The following is a 25,768-nucleotide window of genomic DNA, read 5'->3' as shown; positions in this document are numbered from 1 at the left end:
AATCCCTTTCCACACACTGAGGTTGACTCCAATGATCGGGAGTCCCAGGGTTTCGGATACCAGATAATCAAGCTCACAAGAACACAAATTGTCTCTCCAGGCTTTATTAAGAGCGCTGCATAACACAGATCGGGTGATAATTCCCTCAATCTGGAGAATGGAAGTACAGTGGATTCGCGCGCGATCTTCTCGAGTCTGTTCCAACTGACAACGGCTTAAGTGGCCTGTTCTTATACACAAGCTTGGTTACCGCTCAGGAAATGGGATTGTTTGGACCCGTCTGTTGACCGCCTCCTGAACTCCTGCTAATTCAGGGGATTTGGTCCATCTGTGACCAGACTATAACCACAAGCCCGTCTGGTTATCACACCTATATGGTCCGTGAGGTTATTATTAGATTCACACCCAGACGTTGTGTCTTTACTTGTCTGGCTCTTCATCCCATAACATGGGTACAGGGGCTCAGTAATGTTTCATTCATCAGAAAAAGACAAAGTACAGCAACATACTGGGCAGCTTAACAAAATCTCATCATATTTATGTGGCTATAAATATAATAGTCACTAATAAATCGAGTAATGAATTCAGGAGAAATGTCTTTACCCAGAGAATGGTGAGAATGGGGAACTCGCTACCACAGGGAGTACTTGAGGTGAACAGCACAGATGCATTTATGAGGAAGCTACATGAGGGAGAATGGAATGGGAGGATGTGTTGATCGGGTTAATTGAAGTAAGGTGGGTGTGGGGCATAAACACTGGCATGGACCAGTTGGGCCGAATGGCCTGTTTCCCTGCTGTACATTCTATGGAACACCATGAACAGTCAATCGAAGGGAATCATCAGCACAACAGTCTTAAAGATTATACAGCAGTACAAGAATTTATAAAACATTCATCCATTCCACGTTCATGTCACCCCAGAAGTCTACAGGGCCCTGCGCTCCAGAACAGTGTGAGCTCGCTGGTGTGTCAGCATGTTGGATGACAGAGTGAATCCCTTCCCACACACGGAGCAGGTGAACAGCTTCTCCCCAGTGTGAACTCGCTGGTGTTCCTTCAGATCTCCAGACCTTTTAAACCTCTTCCTACAGTCAGAACATTTAAACGGTCTCTCATCAGTGTGAACTCGCTGGTGTGTCAGCAGGTTGGATGACTGAGTGAATCCCTTCCCACACACGGAGCAGGTGAACAGCTTCTCCCCAGTGTGAACTCGCTGGTGTGTCATCAAATTGCTGGAGCTTTTAAACCTCTTCCCACAGTCAGAACATTTAAACGGCCTCTCCGCAGTGTGAACTCGCTGGTGTGCCAACAGGTTGGACGACTGAGTGAATCCCTTCCCACACACGGAGCAGGTGAACGGCCTCTCCCCAGTGTGAGTACGCTGGTGTTCCTTCAGATCTCCAGACCTTTTAAACTTCTTCCCACAGTCAGAACATTTAAACGGTCTCTCCCCACTGTGAGTACGCTGGTGTCCCTTCAGATCTCCGGACCTTTTAAACCTCTTTCCACAGTCAGAACATTTATACGGCCTCTCTCCAGTGTGAACTTGCCGGTGTGCTAATAGATTGGACGACCGAGTGAATCCCTTCCCACACACGGAGCAGGTGAACGGGCTCTCCCCAGTGTGAACTCGCTGGTGTGTCAGCATGTTGGATGACTGAATGAATCCCTTCCCACACACGGAGCAGGTGAACAGCTTCTCCCCAGTGTGAGCTTGCTGGTGTCCCTTCAGATCTCCGGACCTTTTAAACCTCTTCCCACAGTCAGAACATTTAAACGGCCTCTCCCCAGTGTGAACTTGCTGGTGTGCCAAGAGGTTGGATGACTGAGTGAATCCCTTCCCACACACAGAGCAGATGAAAGGCCTTTCATTGGCGTGAACTCGTTGGTGTCTCAGCAGGTTGGATGAGCAGGTGAATCGCATCCCACACACGGAGCAGGTGAACGGCTTCTCCCCAGTGTGAACTCGCTGGTGTTCGAGCAGAGTTGAGGACTGAGTGAATCCCTTCCCACACACGGAGCAGGTGAACGGTCTCTCTCCAGTGTGAACAAGCTGGTGTCTCAGCAGGTGGGATGGATAAACAAATCCCTTTCCACACATGGAGCAGGTGAATGCGCTGTCCCCAGTGTGACTGCGCTGATGAGCTTCCGACGCAGACGGGGAACTGAATCCATTCCCACCATCCCCACCTTTACTCGGTTTCTCCCCGGTGTGACGGTGCACGTGTCTCACCAGGTCAGGCGATCGGCTAAATCCGAGTCCACACATGGAACACGTGTGCGGTTTGTCCGTGCTGCGATCGCTGCTCTCTCCTTCCATGTGCAAAGGCCGATGATATTCAGGTCCTGATCAATCAAGTGACTCTGTCTGATCCTGACGTGATGTTTGGTTTGAGCTTCCTGTCTGTAAATGCTCCACTTCTAAAACTCTGTAAAAGGAGTTTAGAAAGGGGGTAAGAGGGAGAATGTTGTCTCATGTCGCCCTTTCCCAGCCCAGGGGCAGTGAAGCTGATTTTCAGGCCCCAGCTGCAGCACAGTTTGGTTGAAAGGATCAACAGTAATGGCGGTTGCAATCCCCACAAGCCCCTGCGCTCCAGCCACCACGCTGAGTTGTGGCTGACCCCGCGCATGTGCCCTATGGCCCCGTCCTCTCCGGCTCCACAGGCGCCCGGCCCGCACCGCGCATGCTCAGCACACACCCGGGGCCCCTGTCAATCATCCTCCCCGTGCCTGCGCGCTGGGCCCGAGCTCCAGGCTGCCGCACGGGGCTTTCTTTGTAAAGTCGGTGTTGGTGAAGAGCCTCAATCAGCGAGGGAAAGTGAGTTTTCCCCCCGATCCGATTGAGATCAGAGGAGGGGAGAGAATAAAGGGGAATCCAAGCCTGAGAGTCCGAGGGCTCCGCAGGCACCGAATGGAGCGACTTCACTCAGGCAGAGCCGGAGAGCGCCTCAGGGGCACATGACCGCGGGCAGTGGGCGAGATTGACGTGTCCGCCGACCAATAGGGAGAGGGATCGCGGGAGCAGTGGGCGGGCGGCGGGTGACGCGCTCTGGGACGTCTTCACGTCATAAAAAGTGCAGACGTCATGACGTGTTTCTGCTGATTGGTCCATATCAATGAGTTGGTCTTGAATGTAGGAAGTATGATTAAGAAGTTTGCAGATGATGCAAAAGTTGGCCGTGTGGTTGATAATGAAGAAGAAAGCTGCAGACTTCAAGAAGATATCAATGGACTGGTCAGGTGGGCAGAACAGTGGCAAATGGAATTCAATCTGGAGAAGTGCGAGGTAATGTATTTGGGGAGGGCTAACAAGGCAAGGGAATAGACTATAAATGGTAGGACACTGAGAAGTGCAGAGGATCAGAGGGACCTTGGAGTGTATGTCCACAGATCCCTGAAGGTAGCAGGACAGGTAGATAAGGTGGTTAAGAAGGCACACGGGATACTTGCCTTTATTAGCTGAGGCATAGAATATAAGAGCAGGGAGGTTATGCTTGAACTGTATAAAACACTAGTTAGGCCACAGCTAGAACACTGCGTGCAGTTCTGGTCACCACATTACAGGGAGGATGTGATTGTACTAGAGGGGGTGCAGAGGAGATTTACGAGGATGTTGCCTGGGCTGGGGAATTTTAGCTATGAGGAAAGATTGGATAGGCTGGGGTTGTTTTCTTTGGAACAGAGGAGGCTGAGGGGAGACTTAACTGAGGTGTATAAAATTATGAGGGGCCTAGATAGAGTGGATAGGAAGGACCTATTTCCCTTAGCAGAAGGGTCAATAACCAGGGGGCACAGATTTAAAGTAATTGGTCGGAAGTTTAGAGGGGATTTGAGGAGAAATGTTTTCACCCAGAGGGTGGTGGGGGTCTGGAACTCACTGCCTGACAGGGTGGTAGAGGGAGAAACCCTCATCACATTTAAAAAGTACTTGGATATGCACTTGAAGTGCCGTAACCTACAAGGCTACGGACCAAGTGCTGGAAAGTGGGATTAGGGTGGATAGCTCTTTGTCGGCCGGCACGGACAAGATGGGCTGAATGGCCTCCTTCTGTGCTGTAAATGTCTATGATTCTCTGAGTGAGGGAGCCTGGGGGTCAAGATTGACTGACATTCGGTGCTGACCCTTGACCTCCCTTTCCCCCGCTCCCCAGGATAGGTTGCACATTCCAGCTGCACACTGTGGGGGTGCTCAGCTGATCCCGGCCTGGGATGCAGTTGGGGAGACTGCAGTTAGCCTCAGTGCCCTGGGCTCCTGCTACTGATCACTGTCCAGTCACCCCGGCAGCAAAGGCCGAGTCTGCAAAGGGGGCTTGATTTTGTCTGTGATGCCCCCAAGGTTGAATAGGCTGCCAACAATCCCTGCACACCCTCACACATTGGTCACTCGGAGGGGCACTAGAAGGCAACCAGTGACTGTGGGACTGTATCCCAGCAGATACCCGCCCTTCACAATAGAGCGAGGGAAACTTGAACGACAGTTTAAAAACCTAAAAAGGGCCAGGGGAGTTCACCCTATGTCCTGGGACCAATATTTATCGCTCACCCAACATCACCAATACAGATTATCTGGTCATTATCACATTGCTATCTGTGCGAGTGTGGTGTATGTGCCTTTAAGAGCAATTGTGGTGTATGTGCCTTTAAGAGCCCCAGGTGTGCGTAATGCCGGTAATTGCCACTTGGGCTATATAAGCCTGTGTATTGTGTATATCCTTTAGAACCCCCCCCCCAGACTTGCTTAGTAAATACCTATGAACCAACTCCTGTCTTCAGTGTCTTTATCTACACACGGATACTACAGTGGCGACGAAGTGGAAACAGACTTACCTGCAATTCGGCAGCACCTCAAGGACATCGATTCCTCCAGCGTCCAGAAGACTCAAGGAAGTAATAGAAACTGTGGTTTCACCAGCTGGCCAAGCTGGTGGCAGGTACTGCGCTAATCCTTCCTGGGCGTCAGGCTGGGGCTCCAGCATCGGGCTCTACAGCTGAGACAGGCAGCGAAATCGGAGGCAAGCAATAACGGACTGGGAGGGTGCACTCGGGAGACGGCCGGCGCGGCAAGCAGGTCAGCGTTTAGACCTCCGTCGGGAACGAGTCTCCAACAGTGAATAAACGGAAACCACAGTAAAGCAGCGGCGGGAAAGCGCAGGAAGCGCCATATCGTTGCTAGAGAAAAAAAAAAAGCGCGGGAAGCACCATATTTTTTTTGAAATGCCTAAGTCTGACAATATTGATGCTTTTGATAATGAAACAGAGCCTAACTTTGGCAATATTGATGTTTTTGATAACAAGATAGAGGATTGGACCACATATGTAGAAAGAGTGGAGGTGTTTTGAACCGCAAATGGAATAGAAGATGAAAAAAAAGCTTCAGTGTTTCTGGATCTAATGGGCGCAGAAACATACAAGCTGTTACGCAACTTAATCACTCCAGCCGAGCCGATGGACAAGAATTTTGAGGAGATTGTTGATACCCTACACTGCCAATTCGAGGCAAGACTGGCAGATTCTCTGCAAGACAAATTCATCTGCGATCCCCTAAGTGTAGAAACACAAAAAAAGGTATCTTCTGGAAAAGATTTAACACTGGACGAGGCTTTCAATGCAATAGGAGCGGCAAAGATACAGCAAAGGCCACAGGACCTCGGCACCCATGAAATGACACGGGGTTTTGAGAGATGTTATCGCTGCGGCAGATCCAACCATGACCAGAGGGATTGCTGGTTCAAAGAAAAAGCATGCAGGCGATGCGAAAAGATGGGACACATTCCACGTGTATGCCGATCTGAAAATAAAAAATCCACTAACGGGAAAAGAATCAATAAGGAAAAGCACAGAAAGGTACAAATGATGACGGACAGTAGCTCCAAAGACCAGAAGAGCGATAGCGACTCCGGGTACAAGAGACTAAGCTCTCTCAAATTACATAATGTAATTGCCAATGAAGATTACCAGACCATTTGGGTTACCCTCATAATAGCAGGGTCCCCAGTTAAAATGGAGCTAGATACAGGATCAGCTCTAACCGTAATAAATCGACGAGATTACGAGAGGCTATTTTCGCATATACCTCTAAAAGACACATCCATTATCTTAAAAACATATACGGGGCAGAAAGTATACCCCAAAGGAAAAATAAAGGTGCCTGTGGTATACAGCGGCAAAGAAATACAAAAGTTGTATTTATACATTCTACAAGATGGTGGTCCACCGTTGTTGGGACGTGAATGGATAAGGAAGATACGTTTAGACTGGCACTCCATTCAGGCACTGACGGTGACCAGTAAGGAAAAAAACAATGAGGACATCATACCTGAACGATTAAAAGACATCTTGGCCAATGCCAAAGAAGTGTTTCAAGAGAAACTAGGAACCTTGAAAGGCATCACCGCCTCAATAAAAGTGGAAGATGCAGCAATTCCAAAACTTTTTAAGGCAAGACCGGTGCCATACGCAATACATCCGGCAGTCGAGGCAGAGCTGGAGAATTTGGAAAAGGCAGGCGTATTATCCAAAATAGATTGGAGCGAATGGGCAACACCCATCGTTCCAATCATGAAAAAAGCATTGAAAAATAACTCTGAGGAACAGAGAAAAATTCGCATCTGTGGGGACTTTAAGGTGACTGTAAACCCGGTCCTTCACACGGTACAGTATCCTCTTCCGAGGATAGAAGATATTTTCGCCTCACTATCCGGGGGAAAACGTTTCACAAAAATTGACTTGGCACAGGCATATCTACAGATGGAGGTTGAGGAGACCTCTAAAAAGTATCTCACAATAAACACACACAAAGGCCTGTACCAGTACAATCGACTGGTTTTTGGAGTAGCATCAGCTCCAGCTATCTGGCAAAGAGCTATGGAGCAAGGGATTCCGGGGACTCAGTGTTACCTAGACGACATCCTTATAACAGGAGAAAACAACAACGAGCACCTTGCCAATTTGGAGCAGGTGCTCACTAGGCTGAAAGAACGGGGCCTACGAGCAAATCGCCCCAAGTGCGAATTTTTCCAAAATCAGATATCATATTGTGGCCACATAATTAATAAGGAAGGGTTGCATAAGTCACCTGAAAAAATTGAAGCAGTTATAAAAGCCTCAGCACCTGAAAATGTTTCACAATTGAGGTCATTCCTGGGATTAATAAATTACTATCATAAATTTTTACCGAACTTATCAACTATTCTACACCCTCTTAATGATCTTCTACACACAGGAGTGATTTGGAAATGGAACGAAGACTGTAAACGTGCCTTCCATAAATGTAAAGACTTAATCACATCCGAGAAAGTTTTGGCTCATTACAACCCATCACTACCAATCAGACTGGCGTGCGATGCATCCCCTTACGGCATAGGAGCGGTATTGTCCCATAGATTCCCTGATGGCTCGGAACGGCCGATAGCTTTTGCGTCACGCTCATTGAACTCAGCTGAGCGTAACTATTCCCAGATAGACAGGGAAGCACTCAGCCTGGTATGGGGAGTGAAGAAATTCAACCATTACCTACACGGACAAAAATTTACCTTGCTGACTGACCATCAACCCCTCATCTCCATATTCAACCCTAAGAAAGGTGTCCCCATTATGACAGCACAAAGACTAAAGAGGTGGTCCCTTTTTCTAGGGGCACACCAATACAACATTGAATACAAAGGGTCAAAACAGCATGGGAATGCTGACGGTTTATCGCGCCTGCCGTTGCCAACGATAGAAGAGGCACTTACAGTAGACCCAGTAGAGATATTCCATAGTGGAATGTCTACTGGTGACAAATTCTGCCATTGAAAGGGAGACCAGAAATGACCCTACTCTCTCACGGGTCTACGATTTAACAATGAAGGGATGGCCAGCACATGGCGAACCACTGTTGCCAGCATTCTCACAAAGAAGAGAACAGCTGTCAGTGTGCCGAGGAACCTTGATGTGTGGATCCAGAGTGGTGATTCCACCCAAACTCCAGGATAAAGTGCTAAAGGAGCTTCACGAGGGGCATCTGGGTAGAGTGAAAATGAAGAACCTAGCTAGGGCGTTTGTATGGTGGCCAGGTATCGATGGAGACATCGAAGACATGACCAAGAGCTGCCTAGGATGCCAGAAGGTCCAAAATGCTCCGCCACAGGCCCCTCTACATCCATGGGAGTGGCCCTCATCTCCCTGGCAAAGGGTGCACATCGACTTTGCTGGTCCATTTATGGACTCAATGTTCTTAATCGCAGTTGATGCACACTCCAAGTGGCCGGAGGTAATAAAGATGTCCTCCACCCCCACGGAAAAAACCATCACAGTATTAAGGACCATATTTGCCAGGAATGGGCTGCTGGAACAGATATGTTCTGATAATGGACCGCAATTTGTGTCCGAAGAATTCAGAAAGTTCTTAAAGAACAATGGGGTAAAGCACTACACGTCCGCCCCATACCATCCCGCCACCAATGGATTGGCTGAAAGGTTTGTCCAGACCTTTAAGAAGGCCATAAAGGCCATGGGTAATGAAGACATAAAACTTCAGCACAAGGTGGATAACTTCTTATTTGCATATAGGAATGCAACACATATGGTTACAAACCAAACTCCCGCCATGATGTTCTACAATAGAAACCTAAGATGCCGGCTGGATTTGGTCAAGCCCAACATCCGAAGGGACGTGGAGAACCGGCAGTTTCAGGGCATGAATGAAAGGCCAACTAGGGCCTTCCAGATGGGCCAACCGGTTTTGGCCCGGGACTACCGTACCGAGAAATGGCAGCCTGGAACTATCTGCACACGACTAGGACCACTGATGTATACCGTGGACATCGGAGAAAGCATAATAAGGTGCCATGCTGACCAAATCATCAAGTCATCCGAAAAGGGACAACCTACACCACCACGCTATACATCTAACGATGAAGTAGAGATACCCATATCTACCTCCGATCCGGTGATACTGGAACCCGATGAACCCGACACTGGCCTTCAAGCCGAATCAGCCTTGCCAGAAGAACCTACTACACCACCAGAAACTACTACACCCGTGAGGCGTTATCCGGACCGAGTCAGGAAGCCTCCTGAGAGACTAACTTATAATTAATTAATACAGCAATGTATATTATTTTGCATATAACATGTAATTAATAATTACTTAAAATATGATGTACTAGTTAGCTAGAAGGGGAGGAATTGTGGTGTATGTGCCTTTAAGAGCAATTGTGGTGTATGTGCCTTTAAGAGCCCCAGGTGTGCGTAATGCCGGTAATTGCCACTTGGGCTATATAAGCCTGTGTATTGTGTATATCCTTTAGAACCACCCCCCCAGACTTGCTTAGTAAATACCTATGAACCAACTCCTGTCTTCAGTGTCTTTATCTACACACGGACACTACACTTTAAGCTATATAATTTTCACCCTAACAGATATGCACTTGAAGTGCCGTAACCTACAAAGCTACGGACCAAGTGCTGGAAAGTGGGATTAAGGAGGATAACTCTTTGTTGGCCGACACGGACAAGATGGGCCGAATGGCCTCCTTCTGTGCTGTAAATGTCTATGATTCTATGATTCATTGATCATCCCATTCCCAAGCTGACTCTGTGTTAACACCTCGGATGAACCATCCCATGTAGGGTGACACCCTCAACCTGTTCTCCCGGTTACAGAACCAGTTTGTCTCTCTCAGGAATGCCCAAGCCTCTGTTGTCTGGGCACCAACTCACTCGTGACCTCACATGTTGCAACAAGTCTGCTGCCTGAGCAGTTTGCAGTGTTATTAGGTCTGTGGGTCTCTTAGCAACCACATCCCTTATCTAGGCAAAGGGCTCATCTCCTGACTTTGGGTGTTATCATTCCAAACTTCAGCATTCTCTGTCTTTTAGCTTCAATCTGTCTGTGTCCACCCAGTGACAACACTGAGCCCCTCCCTCCAACCACTGACACTCGCCCTCTTGCTGAGAAAGAAAGACTTGCATTTATATAGTGCCTTTCACAACCTCAGGACATCCCAGAGTGCTTTACAGCCACTGAAGAACCTCTGAAGTGTAGTCACTGTTGTAATGTAGGAAACGTAGCAGCCAATTGGCGCACAGCAAGCTCCCACAAACAATAATGTGACAATGACCAGATAATCTATTTCAGTGATGTTGATTGAGGGATAAATATTGGCCCCAGGACACCGGGGAGAACTCCCCTGCTCTTCTTCAATGTAGTGCCATGGGATCTTTTACGTCCACCTGAAAGAGCAGACGGGGGCCTCGGTTTAACATCTCATCCGAAAGACGGCACCTCTGACAGCGCAGCACTCTCTCAGTACTGGAGTGTCAACCTAGATTTTTATGCTCAAGTCTCTGGACTGGGACTTGAACCCACGACCTTCTGACTCAGAGGTGAGAGTGCTGCCCACTGAGCTAAAGTGCCTGGAGCTAAGCCAGCTGGGATACTTGACATAGGATTACATCGGATATACGGCACAGAAACAGGCCATTCGGCCCAACCAGTCCATGCCGTGTTTATGCTCCACTCGAGCCTCCTCCCGTCTTTCCTCATCTAAATCTATCAGCATAACCCTCGATTCCCTTCTCCCTCATATGCTTGTCTAGCCTCCCCTTAAATGCATCGATACTATTCGCTTCAACCACTCCCTGTGGCAGCGAGTTCCACATTCTCACCACTCTCTGGGTACAGAAGTTTCTTCTGAATTCCCTATTGGACTTCTTGGTGACTATCTTACATTGAGGCCTCTAGTTATGCTCTTCCCCACAAGTGGAAACATTCTCTCTGTATCCACTCTATCAACATTTTTCATAATTTTAAAGACCTCTATTAGGTCACCCCTCAGCCTTCTGTTTTCAAGAGAAAAGAGACCCAGCCTGTTCATCCTTTCCTGATATGTATACCCTCGCATTTCTGGTATCATCCTTGTAAATCTTCTCTGCACCCTCTCCAGTGCCTCTATATCCTTTTTATAATATGGCGACCAGAACTGTACGCAGTACTCCAAGTGTGGTCTAACCAAGGTTCGATACAGGTTTAGCATAACTTCACTACTTTTCAATTCTATCCCTCGAGAAATAAACCCTAGTGCTTGGTTTGCTTTTTTATGGCCTTGCTAACCTGTGTCGCAACTTTTAGTGATTTGTGTATTTGTACTCCGAGATCACTTTGTTCCTCTACCCCACCTAGACTCGCACCCTCCAAGTGATAAGTGACCTCCCCATTCTTCCTACCAAAATGTAATACCTCACATTTATCTGTTCAGCCTTGGTCAGTCTGCAAAAACTCTGAAATGTTTAATAATGAAACCAGGGAGTCAAAAAGCTCAGGGGAGGCAGTTTAAAAAGACAGTCCCTGACCAGAGATTGCTGGATGCTGACACTCGGTGCTCACGAGGATAGAATGTCCCATTCCCCAGGCACGGACATGCAGCACCTCGATCACAGCAACAATTCACAAAACAGCGGCAATATAACTTGGAGCAGAGACGGTTAAGTGGAGCTGTGATCGAGGTCACAGAAATCACAGAAACCTCACAGTACAGATAGAGGCCTTTTCAGCCCATCGAGCCTGCACCGACACATATCCCTCCCTATCCCCGTAACCCCACGTATTTAATCCCCCTAACACTAAGGGTCAATTTTTAACATAGCCAATCAACCTAATCTGCACATCTTTGGACTGTGGGAGGAAACCGGAGCACCCGGAGAAAACCCACGCAGACACAGGGAGAATGTGCAAACTCCACACAGACAGAGGTGTTCAAAATTATGAGGGGTTTTGATCGAGCAAACAAGGAGAAGCTGTTGTCACTGGCAGGAGGGTCGGTAACGAGAGGACACAGATTTCAGATCATTGGCAAAAGAATCGAGCGAGGAAATTAGGAGAATTTTTTTACACAGCGAATTGTGATGATCTGGAATGCACTGCCTGAATGGAAGGTGGAAGCAGATTCAATAGTAACTTTCAAAATGGAATTGGATATATACTAAAAGCAGAAATTTGCAGGGCTGTGGGGAAAGAGCAGGGCAGTGGGACTAATTGCATCGCTCTTTCAGAGAGCCAGCACCAGCATGATGGGCTGAAAGGCATCCTACTGTGCTCTATGATTCTATAACATCAGCTTCTCTCTGCTCACTAGTACTGAGAGAACAGGGAATAATCTTTAAATCCAGCCCAGTTATTGGGGGCTCTTAACATTAACAAGCCCCAGTTGCCTGAATTAACCTGGTTCAGTCCTGGATGTGATTAAAGGCATCAGAAACAGTGGAATCGACCCACCGCAGTCACACTGTGGACACTCTGGTGTGTCAGCGGGTGGGATACACCAGGGAATCCCTTTCCACACACTGAGGTTGGCTCTAATGATCGGGAGTCCCAGGGTTTCGGATACCAGATAATCAAGCTCACAAGAACACAAATTGTCTCTCCAAGCTTTATTAAGAGCGCTGCATAACACAGATCGGGTGATAATTCCCTCAATCTGGAGAATAGAAGTACAGTGGATTCACGCGCGATCTTCTCGAGTCTGTTCCAACTGACAACGGCTTAAGTGGCCTGTTCTTGTACACAAGCTTGGTTACCGCTCAGGAAATGGGATTGTTTGGACCTGTCTGTTGACCGCCTCCCGAACTCCTGCTAATTCAGGGAATTTAGTCCATCTGTGACCAGACTATAACCACAAGCCTGTCTGGTTATCACACCTATACGGTCCGTGAGGTTATTATTAGATTCACACCCAGACGTTGTGCCTTTACTTGTCTGGCACTTCATCCCATAACACGGGTACAGGGGCTCAGTAATGTTTCATTCATCAGAAAAAGACAAAGTACAACAACATACTGGTTAGCTTAACAGAATCTCATCATATTTATGTGGCTATAAATATAAAAGTCACTAATAAATCCAGGAGGGAATTCAGGAGAAACTTTTTTACCCAGAGAATGGTGAGAATGGAGAACTCGTTACCACAGGGAGTAGTAGAGGTGAACAGCACAGATGGATTTATGGGGAAGCCACACAGGGGAGAAAGGAATGGGAGGAGATGTTGATCGGGTTAATTGAAGTAGGGTGGGTGTGGAGCATAAACACTGGCATGGACCAGTTGGGCCGAATGGCCTGTTTCTGTGCTGTACATTCTATGTAACACCATGAACAGTCAATCGAAGGGAATCATCAGCACAACAGATTGAAAGATTAAACAGCAGTACAAGAATTTATAAAACATTCATCCGTTCCATGTTCATGTCACCCCAGCTGCCTTCAGGGCCCTGCACTACAGAACTGTGTGAACTCGCTGGTGTGTCAGCAGGTGGGATGACCGAGTGAATCCTTTGCCACAAACGGAGCAGGTGAACGGTCTCTTTCCTTCTCTCTCCAGCTGGTGTCTCTTCAGGGCCCTCGACCATTTAAATGTCTTCCCACAGTCAGAACATTTAAATGGTCTCTCATCAGTGTGAACTTGCTGGTGTCTCACCAGGTTGAATGACTGAGTGAATCCCTTCCCGCACACGGAGCAGCAGGTGAACGCCCTCTCCCCAGTGTGAACTTGCTGGTGTCTCAGTAGGTGGAATGACCGAGTGAATCCCTTCCCACACACGGAGCACGTGAATGGCCTCTTTCCTGCTCTCTCCAGCTGGTGTCCCTTCAGCTCCTGGGACATTTGAAAGCTTTTCCCACAGTCGGAATGTTTCCCCGGCCTCTCCCCAGTGTGAACGCACTGGTGTGCCAGCAGATTTGAGAACCGAGTGAATCCCTTCCCACACACTGAGCAGGTGAACAGAATCTCTCCTGCTGTCTCCAGCTTGTGTTTCTTCAGATCCTGGGACCTTTTAAATCTCTTTCCACAGTCAGAACATCTAATCGGTCTCTCATCACTGTGAACAAACTGGTGTCTCAGGAGGGTGGCAGAATGAGAGAATCACTTCAAAAACACGGAGCAGGTCAACGGTCTCACATCGGTGTGGACAAGCTGGTGTCTCAGCAGCACAGAGGGTGCAATTAATCCCTGCCCACACATGGAGTGGGTTAAAGGTCTCTCCCTAGTGTGAATTTGCTGGTGTATCATCGGAGCGGATGACTGAGTGAATCCCTTCTGGAACACGGGGCTGGTGAACGGGCTCTCCCCAGTGTGTAGCCACTGGTGTCTCTTTGGGTGCTTGTAGATTTTGAAGCTCTTCCCACACTCAGAACATTTAAAATGTCTCTCATTAGTGTGAATTCTCTGGGGTGCCAGCAGATTGGAGGAGCGACTGAATCAGGTCCTGATGAATCGAGCGAGTCTGTCTGTTCTTGACGTGATGTTTGGTCTGAGCTTCCTGTCTGTAAATGCTCCACTTCTAAAACCCTGTAAAAGGAGTGTAGAGAGGGGTAAGAGGGAGAATGTTGCCTCATGTCCCCCTTGTCCCAGCCCAGGGGCAGTGAAGCTGATTTTCAGGCCCCAGCTGCTGCACAGGTTGGTTGAAAGGATCAACAGTAATGGCGGCTGCAATCCCCACAAGCCCCCGCGCTCCAGAAAGCGCTCCGGCCGCCGCACTGAGTTGTGGCTGACCCCGCGCATGCGCCCCATGGCCCGCCCTCTCCTGCTCCACAGGCGCCCGGCCTGCACTGCGCATGCTCAGCACACACCCTGGTCCCCTGTCAATCATCCTCCCCCGTGCCTGCGCGCTGGGCCCCTGAGCTCCAGGCTGCCGCGCGGGGCTTTCTTTGTAAAGTCGGTGTTGGTGAAGAGCCGCAATCAGTGAGGGAAACATAGAAACATAGAAGATAGGAGCAGGAGCAGGCTATTCGGCCCCTCGAGCCTGCTCCGCCATTCAATGAGATCATGGCTGATCATCCAAATTCAGTACCCGGTCCCTGCCTTCTCCCCATATCACTTGATCCCTTTAGCCTTAAGAAATATATCTAACTCCTTCTTGAATATATTTAATGAATTGGCCTCCACTGCCTTCTGTGGTAGTGAATTCCACAGGTTCACCACTCTCTGGGTGAAGAAATTCTTCCTCATCTCAGTCCTAAATGGCTTTCCCCTTATCCTTAGACTGTGACCCCTGGTTCTGGACTCCCTGGCCATCGGGAACATCCTTCCTGCATCTAGTCTGTTTAGTCCTGTTAGAATTTTATAAGTTTCAATGAGATCCCCTCATTCTTCTAAACTCCCGCGAGTATAAGTCCAATCGACCGAATCTCTCCTCATACATCATTCCTGCCATCCCAGGTATCAGTCTGGCGAATCTTCGCTGCACTCCCTCCATGGCAAGAACATCCTTCTTCAGATAAGGCGACCAAAACTGCACACAATACTCAAGGTGTGGTTTCACCAAGGCCCTGTACAACTGCAGCAAGACATCCTTGTTCCTGTACTCAAACCCTCTCACTACAAAGGCCAACATACCATTTGCCTTCTTAACCGCCTGCTGCACCTGCATGCTTACTTTCAGTGACTGGTGCACAAGGACACCCAGGTCTCATTGCACTTCCCCTTCTCCCAATCTATTGCCGTTCAGATAATAATTTGCCTTCCTGTTTTTGCCACCAAATTGGATAACCTCACATTTATCCACATTATACTGCATCTGCCATGCTTCTGCCCATTCACCCAACATGTTCAAATCATCCTGGAGTTTCTTGGCATCCTCCTCACAGCACACACGCCCACATAGCTTTGTGTCGTCTGCAAACTTGGAGATATTACATCTAGTTCCCTCGTCTAGATCATTTATATATATTGTGAATAGCTGGGGTCCTAGGACCGATCCCTGTGGTACCCCACTAGTCACTGCCTACCACTCGGAAAAAGAGCCGTTTATTCCAACTCTTTGCTTCCTGTCTGCCAACCAGTTCTCTATCCAAGTCAGTACCTTGCCGCCAATCCCATGTGCCTTAACTTTACACGCTAATCCCTTATGCGGGACCGTATCAAAAGCCTTCTGAAAGTCCAAATACACCACATCCCCTGGTTCTCCCTTATCTATTTTACCAGTTACATCCTCAAAAAATTCCAGTAGATTAGTCAAGCACGATTTACCTTTTGTAAATCCATGTTGACTTTGTCCGATCCTGTCACTGTTTTCCAAGTGCTCTGCTATTACATCTTTTATAATGGACTCTAGCATTTTCCCCACTACCGATGTCAGGCTTACCGGTCTGTAATTCCCCGTTTTCTCTCTACCACCTTTTTTGAATAGTGGGATAACATTAGCTACCCTCCAATCCATGGGTACTGTTCCAGAGTCTATCGAATTTTGGAAGATGACAAGCAATGCATCTACTATTTCTAGGGCACTTCCTTAAGTACCCTAGGATGTAGATTATCAGGCCCTGAGGATTTATCGGCCTTCATTCCCGTCAATTTCCCTAACACCATTTCCCTACAAATACTGATTTCTTTCAGTTCCTCCCTCTCATTAGCAGTAACATAGAAGATAGGAGCAGGAGTAGGTCATTCGGCCCCTCGAGCCTGCTCCGCCATTCAATGAGATCATGGCTGATCATCCAAACTCAGTACCCTGTCCCTGCCTTCTCCCCATATTCCTTGATCCCTTTAGCCTTAAGAAATATATCTAACTCCTTCTTGATGCACTGTCCCCAGGTGAGAGCAGCTCAGTCAGCACAGAGCTGGGGCTGGAATCTGGGAGAAGGGCCGCAGGCAGCAGGCCTGGCAAAGGGACCGTCACTGATTGAATAATAAACAGGGGTAAGGGCACACTAACCTAACAACAGATATATCTATAGCTTAAGTAGACAGATTTTAAGCCAAACGATGGGACCAAAGGCTGCAATTCCTGTGCCATGCGGGAACTCCGGGACGCTTCACATGTCCTGGTGAACCGCGTGTGCAGGAAGCGCCTCCAGTGGCTGGAACTCGAGCTCAGGGTCTCTGAGCTTGGGGAATGGCTGGAGTCACTGCCGGGCAGACAGGAGGCTGAGAGTTTCCTGGAGCGCACGTTCCAGGAGGTGGTCACCCCGCAGCCACATAGAGTTCGTGGGAATTGTTGGAATAAAATTTTGCTGGACAAGATTTTGCTGGAAAAGACACAAACAACTAATTCGCTGACTGGGACTAATTGAATCACTGCACAGTGAGACATGCCACGCTTACGCATGGCTGGAACAAAGTTCATCTCGTGTCCTGACTGGGACTAATTGAATCACTGAGGACTAACAAGGTTCACTGGTATCCTATCATCGAACTAATCACTTGTATCCCATTATCGAACTAATCACATTCCGCCGGTGACGCGGACGGAACAAGACGGAACGAAGACCTGAAGAGGCAGAATTGGCAACACAAGTGTGTAAACTCCTGACTGGAGGAAAATAACAATATGCGCTAATAAACGAATTGATTGGATGAATGTAAATGATCTAAAACCAACTTCTTGGAATTGTATATAAGCTCGGCACATACTACAATCGGGGAGGAGGTGCTCTCGCAGACCGCATGGTTGCAGACGCTTCTCCCAGAGCTCTGTCATTTAATAAAGTTGTCTCTCTTACTCAAAGTCTAGCAACCTACAACAGGAATGGTAACTGGGTGGCCGCCCAGCAGGGTTTGAGGAGGCAAGGCAGTGCAGGAATCCCCCGGGAGTGCGGCGCTCTCAAACCGGTTTTCAGTGCTGAATCCCGGGGAAGGTGATGACACCTCGGGGGGAGAGTGCAGTCCAGAGCACATCCACTACGCTGTGGGGCAAGGCCAATTTCAGTGGGGTGAGAATGGATCTGGCCCGGGTAAATTGGAATCAAAGATTGGCAGGAAAAACTGTAGAGGAACAATGGGCTGCCTTTAAAGAGGAAATAATTCAGGTACAGTCGAGGTACATTCCCACTAAGGGGAAATGTCGGGCAACTAAAGTCAGAGCTCCCTGGATGATGAACGAGATAGAGAGTAAGATGAAGCAGAAAAAGAGCGCGTATGACAGATGTCAGGTCGAGAATACATCTGAGAATCAGGCTAAATATAGAAAGTTCAGAGGAGAAGTGAAAAAGAAAATACGAGGGGCAAAGAGAGGGTATGAGAATAGAATGGCAGCTAACATAAAAGGTAATCCAAAAGTCTTCTATAGGCATATAAATAGTAAACGGGTAGTAAGAGGAGGGGTCGGGCCGATTAGGGACCAAAAAGGAGACCTACGCACGGAGGCAGAGGGTAAGGCTGAGGTACTAAATCAGTACTTTGCATCTGTCTTCACCAAGGAAGAAGATGCTGCCATAGACATAGTGAAGGAGGAGGTAGAGGAGACACTGGATGGGATAAAATTGATAAAGACAAGGTACTAGAAAGGCTGGCTGTACTTAAAGTAGATAAGTCACCAGGACTGGATGGGAAGCATCCTAGTACGCTGAGGGAAGTGAAGGAAGAAATTGCGGAGGTACTGGCCATAACCTTCCAAATCCTCATTAGAAACTGGGGTGGTGCCAGAGGACTGGAGAATTGCAAACGTTACACCCTTGTTCAAAAAAGGGTGCAAGGACAAACCCAGCAACCACGGGCCAGTTTGACCTCGGTAGTGGGGAAGGTTTTAGAAACAAAAATCAGGGACAAAATTAACAGTGTGGATTAATTAAGGAAAGCCAGCACGGATTTGTTAAAGGCAAATCGTGTTTAACCAACTTGATGGAGTTTTTTGATGAGGTAACAGAGAGGGTTGATGAGGGCAATGCGGTTGGCGTGGTGTGCATGGATTTCCAAAAGGCGTTCGACAAAGTGCCACATAACAGACTTACCAGCAAAGTTGAAGCCCATGGAGTAAAAGGGACAGTGGCTGCATGGATAGGGAATTGGCTAAGTGACAGGAAACAGTGAGTAGTGGTGAACGGTTGTTTTTCAGACTGGAGGAAGGTACACAGTGGTGTTCCCCAGGGGTCGGTTCTAGGGCCACTGCTTTTCTTGATCGATATTAAAGACTTGGATGTGGGTGTACAAGGCACAATTTCAAAATTTGCAGATGACACAGAACTTGGAAGTATAGTGAACAGTGAGGAAGATAGTGATAGACTTCAAGTGGACATAGACAGGCTGGTGGAATGGGCAGACACGTGGCAGATTAAATTTAATGCAGAAAAGTGTGAAGTGATACATTTTGGTAGAAAGAATGAGGAGAGGAAATATAAACTAAAGGGTACAATCCTAAAGTGGGTGCACGAACAGAGAGACCTGGGGTTATATGTGCACAAATCATTGAAGGTGGCAGGGCAGGTTGAGAAAGCAGTTAAAAAAGCCTACGGGAACCTGGGCTTCATGAATAGAGGTATAGAGTACAAAAGTGTTGAAATTATGATGAACCTTTATAAAACACTAGTTTGGCCTCAACTGGAGTATTGTGTCCAATCCTGGGCACCGCACTTTAGGAAGGATGTGAAGGCCTTAGAGAGGGTGCAGAAAAGATTTACGAGAATGATTCCAGGGATGAGGGGCTTCAGTTACATTGATAGATTGGAGAAGCTGGTGTTGTTCTCCTTGGAGCAGAGAAGATTGAGAGGAGATTTGACAGAGGTGTTCAAAATCAAGAGGGGTCTGGACAGAGTAGATAGAGAGAAACTCTTCCAATTGGCAGAGGGGTCGAGAACCAGAGGACACAGATTTAAGGTGATTGACAAAAGGACCAAAGGCGACATGAGGAAAAACTTTTTTACGCAGCGAGTGGTTAGGATCTGGAATGCACTGCCTGAGAGGGTGGTGGAGGCAGATTCAATCACCGCTTTCAAAAGGGAATTGGATAAGTACCTGAAAGAGAAATATTGCAGGACTTCAGATTCCTGGGGCAGGAGGGACCAGTTCTGGGGCAGGAGGGACCTGTCCAAGGTGGACAGGTTGCACCTCAACAGAGCTGGGACCAATGTCCTCATGGGACGGTTAACTAGTGCTGTGGGGGAGGGTTTAAATTAATTGGACAGGGGGATGGGCACCATGATGAAACATTAGAGAGGAGAAACAAGGTGAAGAGAGGACTGGGAGAGACAAGTAGCACTAGAGGGACAGAATTCCTGGTCATCTTCCAAAATTCGATAGACTCTGGAACAGTACCCATGGATTGGCGGGTAGCTAATGTTACCCCACTGTTCAAAAAAGGTGGTAGAGAGAAAACGGGGAATTACAGACCGGTAAGTCTGACATCGGTAGTGGGGAAAATGCTAGAGTCCATTATAAAGGATGTAATAGCAGAGCACTTGGAAAACAGTGACAGGATCGGACAAAGTCAACATGGATTTACAAAAGGTAAATCGTGCTTGACTAATCTACTGAAATTTTTTGAGGATGTAACTGGTAGAATAGATAAGGAAGAACCAGTAGATGTGGTGTATTTGGACTTTCAGAAGGCTTCTGATAAGGTCCCACATAAGAGATTAGTGTGTAAAGTTAAAGCACATGGGATTGGGGGCAAGGTATTGACTTGGATAAAGAACTGGTTGGCAGACTGGAAGCAAAGAGTTAGAAACATAGAAACATAGAAGATAGGAGTAGGCCATTCGGCCCCTTGAGCCTGCTCCGCCATTTAATGAGATCATGGCTGATCATCCAAATTCAGTGACCTGTCCCTGCCTTCTCTCCATATCCCTTGATCCCTTTAGCCTTAAGAAATATATCCAATTCCTTCTTGAATATATTTAATCAATTGGCCTCTACTGCCTTCTGTGGTAGAGAATTCCACAGGTTCACCACTCTCTGGGTGAAGAAATTCTTCCTCATCTCATCTTCCTCATTCCCCATATGCAGCAAGACCTGGACAACATTCAGACTTGGGCTGACAAGTAACATTCGCACCACACAAGTGCCAGGCAATGACCATCTCCAACAAGCGAGACTCTAACCATCTCCCCTTGACATTCAATGGCATTACCATCGCTGAAACCCCCACTATCAACATCCTGGGGGTTACCATTGATCAGAAACTGAACTGGACCAGCCATATAAATACTGTGGCTACAAGAGCAGGCCAGAGGCTGGGAATTCTGCGGCGAGTGTCTCACCTCCTGACTCCCCAAAGCCTTTCCACCATCTACAAGGCACAAGTCAAGCACAAGATGCACAGGGCAGCACGGTGGCATAGTGGTTAGCACTGTTGCCTCACAGCGCCAGGGACCCGGGTTCGAATCCGGCCTCGGGTGACTGTCTGTGTGGAGTTTGCACATTCTCCCCGTGTTTGCGTGGGTTTCCTCCGGGTGCTCCGGTTTCCTCCCACAGTCCAAAGATGTGCGGGTTAGGTTGATTGGCTATGATAAATTGACCCTTAGTGTTAGGGGGATTAAATACGTGGGGATAGGGTGGGATATGTGTTGGTGTAGGGGTTACGGGGATTGGGTGGGATATGTGTCGGTGCAGGCTCGATGGGCCGAAATGGCCTCGATCTGCACTGTGGGGTTTCTGTAATTCTGTAAAAAAAAAAGTCAGGAGTGTGATGGAATACTCTCCACTTGCCTGGATGAGTGCAGCTCCAACAACACTCAAGAAGCTCGACACCATTCAGGATAAAGCAGCCCGCTTGATTGGCACTCCATCCACCACCTTCAACATTCACTCCCTCCACCACCGGCGCACTGTGGCTGCAGTGTGTACCATCTACAAGATGCACTGCAGCAACTCGCCAAAGCTCCTTCAACAGCACCTTCCAAACCCGCGACCTCTACCACTTAGAAGGACAAGGGCAGCAGATGCATGGGAACATCACCACCTACAAGTTCCCCTCCAAGCCACACACCATCCTGACTTGGACCTGTATCGACGTTCCTTCACTGTCGCTGGGCCAAAATCCTGGAACTCCCTTCCTAACAGCATTGTGGGTGTACCTACACCATATGGACTGCAGCGGTTCAAGAAGGCAGCTCACCACCATCTTCTCAAGGGCAATTAGGGATGGGCACTAAATGCAGGCCTAGCCAGCGACGCCCACATCCCATCAATGAATTTTAAAAAAAGTCCTAAATGGCCTACCCCTTATCCTAGACTGTGACCCCTGGTCCTGGACTCCCCGACCATCGGGAACATCCTTCCTGCATCTCGTCTGTCTAGTCCTGTTAGAATTTTATAAGTTTCAATGAGATCCCCTCTCATTCTTCTAAACTCCAGCGAATAAGTCCAATCGACCCAATCTCTCCTCATACGTCATTCCCAGGTATCAGCCTGGTGAATCTTCGCTGCACTCCCTCCATGGCAAGAATATCCTTCCTCAGATAAGGCAAACAAAACTGCACACAATACTCAAGGTGTGGTCTCACCAAGGCCCTGTACAACTGCAGCAAGACATCCTTGTTCCTGTACGCAAACCCTCTCGCTACGAAGGCCAACATACCATTTGCCTTCTTAACCGCCTGCTTCACCTGCATGCTTACCTTCAGCGACTGGTGAACCAGGACCAGTACAAGATAAATTAAGGCGATACTTAGTACAACTAAATCAGGAGGTACAAGCACTAAATAAAGATGTAAGGAACCAACAAAAGATTAAAGATGTAGAAAGGCAGAATGCTGGACTTAAACCAGACGAGTTGCCCAGAATAGGTCAACAAGTAATGACGCAAGTTATCGGAAGACAGGGAATGGGGCCCCGTTGGATGGGGCCATGTACTGTATTAATGACAAGTGATACGTGTGTTTGTCTACAGGAACCGATGGGTATGCGATGGAAGCAATGGACCCAGGTGAAACCATTTAACACTAAAGACCCCCATTCTACCCTCTCCTCTAGGGGAAAGAGCTTGGAAGACTGTTTAAATTACAGATAAACATGGATCCAGTCGACCCTTTATATCAGAGGGTCCGTCTCGGGGAGGAGCAGCTCTCCCGGTTTACCCTTACACTTGAGAACTCATTTTTAATGTGGAAGCAAGTCATCCTCGGTTCCGAGGGACTGCCTAAGAAGAAAGAATAAGATATAATTGGAGTAAGACTTCTTTACTCCTGTACTCAAATCCTCTTGTAATGAAGGCCAGCATACCATTTGCCTTCTTAACTGCCTTTCACGACCACCAGATGTCCCAAAGCGCTTTACAGCCAATGAAGTACTTTTGAAGTGTAGTCACTGTTGTAATGTGGGAAACGCAGCAGCCAATTGGCGCACAGCAAGCTCCCACAAACAGCAATGTGATAATGACCAGATAATGTTTTTTCATTATGTTGATTGAGGGATAAATATTGGGCTCAAAACACCGGGGATAACTTCTTAGAAATAGCACCACGAGATCTTTTACGTCCACCTGAGGGAGCAGACGGGGGCCTCGGTTTAACGTCTCATCCGTAGGACGGCACCTCCGACACTGCAGCGCTCCCTCAGTACTGCCCCTCCGACAGTGCGGCGCTCCCTCACTACTGCCCCTCCAACAGCGCGGAGCTCCCTCAGTACTGCCGCTCCGACAGCGCGGCACTCCCTCAGTACTGACCCTCCGACAATGCAGCGCACCCGCAGCACTGCCCCGCCGACAGTGCTGCGCTCCCTCAGTACTACCCCTCCGACAGCGCGGAGCTCCCTCAGTACTGCCCCTCCCTCAGTACTGCCCCTCCGACAGTGCGGACCTCCCTCAGTACCGCCCCTCCGACAGTGTGGCGTTCCCTCAGTACTGCCCCTCCGACAGTGCGGCGCTCCCTCAGTACTGCCCCTCCGACAGCGCGGCACTCCCTCAGTACTGCCCCTCCGACAGTGCGGACCTCCCTCAGTACCGCCCCTCCGACAGTGCGGCGTTCCCTCAGCACTGCCCCTCCGACAGTGTGGCGTTCCCTCAGTACTGCCCCTCCGACAGTGCGGCACTCCCTCAGTACTGCCCTCCGACAGTGTGGCGTTCCCTCAGTACTGCCCCTCTGACAGTGCGGCGCTCCCTCAGTACTGCCTCTCCGACAGTGCGGAGCCCGTACTGCCCCTCCGACAGTGCGGAGCTCCTTCAGTACTTCCCCTCCGACAGTGCAGAGCTCCCTCAGTACTGCCCCTCCGACAGTGCGGCACTCCCTCACTACTGCCCCTCCAACAGCGCGGAGCTCCCTCAGTACTGCCCCTCCGACAGCGCGGCACTCCCTCAGTACTGACCCTCCGACAATGCAGCGCACCCGCAGCACTGCCCCTCCGACAGTGCGGACCTCCCTCAGTACCGCCCCTCCGACAGTGTGGCGTTCCCTCAGTACTGCCCCTCCGACAGTGCGGCGCTCCCTCAGTACTGCCCCTCCGACAGCGCGGCACTCCCTCAGTACTGCCCCTCCGACAGCGCGGCACTCCCTCAGTACTGCCCCTCCGACAGTGCGGACCTCCCTCAGTACCGCCCCTCCGACAGTGCGGCGTTCCCTCAGCACTGCCCCTCCGACAGTGTGGCGTTCCCTCAGTACTGCCCCTCCGACAGTGCAGCGCCCCCTCAGCACCACACTGGAGTTTTAGCCTCGCTTTATGTGCTCAAGTCCCTCTCCCAGATTCCAGCCCCAGCTCTGTGCTGACTGAGCTGCTCTCACGTGGGGACAGCGCGTCACAATCGGCCCCAGCGCACCTGAGCTGGAAAGGAGGCCCCGCCCCCTTGCCGCGCCGCCATTGGTTGGAGGACCAGGCCGCCCAGTTCATACCTCCCACCTCAGCCCTCTTCCTATTGGTCAGCGCTGCCGTCAGTCAGAATCACTTTGCTCCGGCTCACTCCGCCCCCCCCCGCGCGGCTCAATCCGCTCCGTTCGGTGTCCGCGGAGGTCCCGCCCGCCCGACTCTCAGGTTTGGTTTTTCTGGTATTTTACTTTATAATCTCGCTCTCCGCTCGCCCCTCACCTTGATTTAAATCGATTCCCCAACACGTGACTTTACCCCGGCCGCTGATTCCGCCACTTCCCCGGGCCCGGCCTACCGTTTGCTCCACGGAGGCCCCGCGCAGGCGCACTGGCAGCCTCGTGTTCCGCCTGCCCGCGCTGTGATTGGTGCAGGGGAAGGCAAGTGGGCGTGTCCGGGCCCCGGGCCCACGTGGGGGAGTCAAAGGCTGGCTGGAGCGCATGCGCAGCCCGCCTCGCACCGTTGGGAAGCTTTTCCAATATTTTTTTTTGCGAAACAAATTGGAAACACTCATTAATTCCCCCAACCTCCTCCCCTCTAAAGTGCGATTATTATTATTACTGTTTTTCCTCATTTGTGTGGGGTGTCCTTTTTTTACCTTGCGGTGGCGTGCGCCGATCCAACCGACACCAGGGCGTTGCGTGCTGGCGTCAGCGCGTAATCGGAGGGTGGGTGATTGACGCGAGGCGCCCGCCAATCAGGAGCGCGGAAAACGCTGGGAGGACCGGGCGGGCTGACGGTCCTCCAACCAATGGCGGCGCGGGAGGGAGGGGGGCGGGACCTCGGTGGGCTGCAGGCCGCTTTCCTGCTTTCATTGTCTGCAGGAGCTGTTAAAGGGAAGCGGGGGGGGGAAACCCCAGCTTGTGAGTGTTTATTCCTTTGCATTACCTTTATTGCAAGGCTATTCATCAATTGCATACGTTTAAAAATAAGTGAACCTTTTCTCTTTTCGAGTTTTATCCAGAACAAAGAGCCCTGGTGCTGTGAACATTTTGGTGGGCAGCCACTTTTAAAGGGACAAAGACCAGCATTCTTCCTCCTCTCTCTCTCTCTCGTGAGTATTTGTGGTGGGTGAGAGGGTGGGGGGTGAGTCAAAGGGGACTGCGGCCCCTTTTCAACAAAAACAATTGCTTGGCCATTTAAAGGGAATGGGTGCCCCCCCCCCCCAGGTATTTAAAGGGGCAGTGCCTCTTTCTATCTGTATCATGTAAGAGCAGGGAGGTTCTGCTTGAACTGTACAAAACACCGGTTAGGCCACTGGCTAGAGTGCTGCGTGCAGTTCTGCTC

At 49.3% G+C, this 25,768-nt stretch overlaps 1 protein-coding gene across 1 annotated transcript; it reads right to left on the bottom strand.

Moving 5' to 3' along the window:
* Nucleotides 1–421: 421 nt before the first annotated feature.
* Nucleotides 422–3,114, bottom strand: LOC147084081 (uncharacterized). The gene is made up of 2 exons (XM_085979894.1): nt 3,093–3,114; nt 422–2,147 (listed from the first exon to the last, which is right to left on the bottom strand). The coding sequence occupies exons 1-2, from the start codon at nt 3,112–3,114 to the stop codon at nt 928–930; spliced, it is 1,242 nt and encodes a 413-aa protein (XP_085836020.1). The 3' UTR covers nt 422–927.
* Nucleotides 3,115–25,768: the final 22,654 nt, after the last annotated feature.

This window comes from Somniosus microcephalus, unplaced genomic scaffold, assembly GCF_052327205.1.
Source record: "Somniosus microcephalus isolate GS21.2 unplaced genomic scaffold, FLI_Smic_1.0 scaffold2, whole genome shotgun sequence".
Taxonomy (NCBI): domain Eukaryota; kingdom Metazoa; phylum Chordata; class Chondrichthyes; order Squaliformes; family Somniosidae; genus Somniosus; species Somniosus microcephalus.
Note: the sequence above shows the minus strand (reverse complement) of the source record. Positions and strands in the feature narration are given on the sequence as shown.

Excerpts from the sequence above, each read along its gene's own strand:
- LOC147084081 (XM_085979894.1), bottom strand. The coding sequence starts at position 3,114 with ATGGACCAATCAGCAGAAACAC. Across the intron at positions 2,148-3,092 it reads GGACCAATCAGCAGAAACAC|CTCATCAGCGCAGTCACACT; the intron begins GTCATGACGTCT and ends CTGCGTCGGAAG.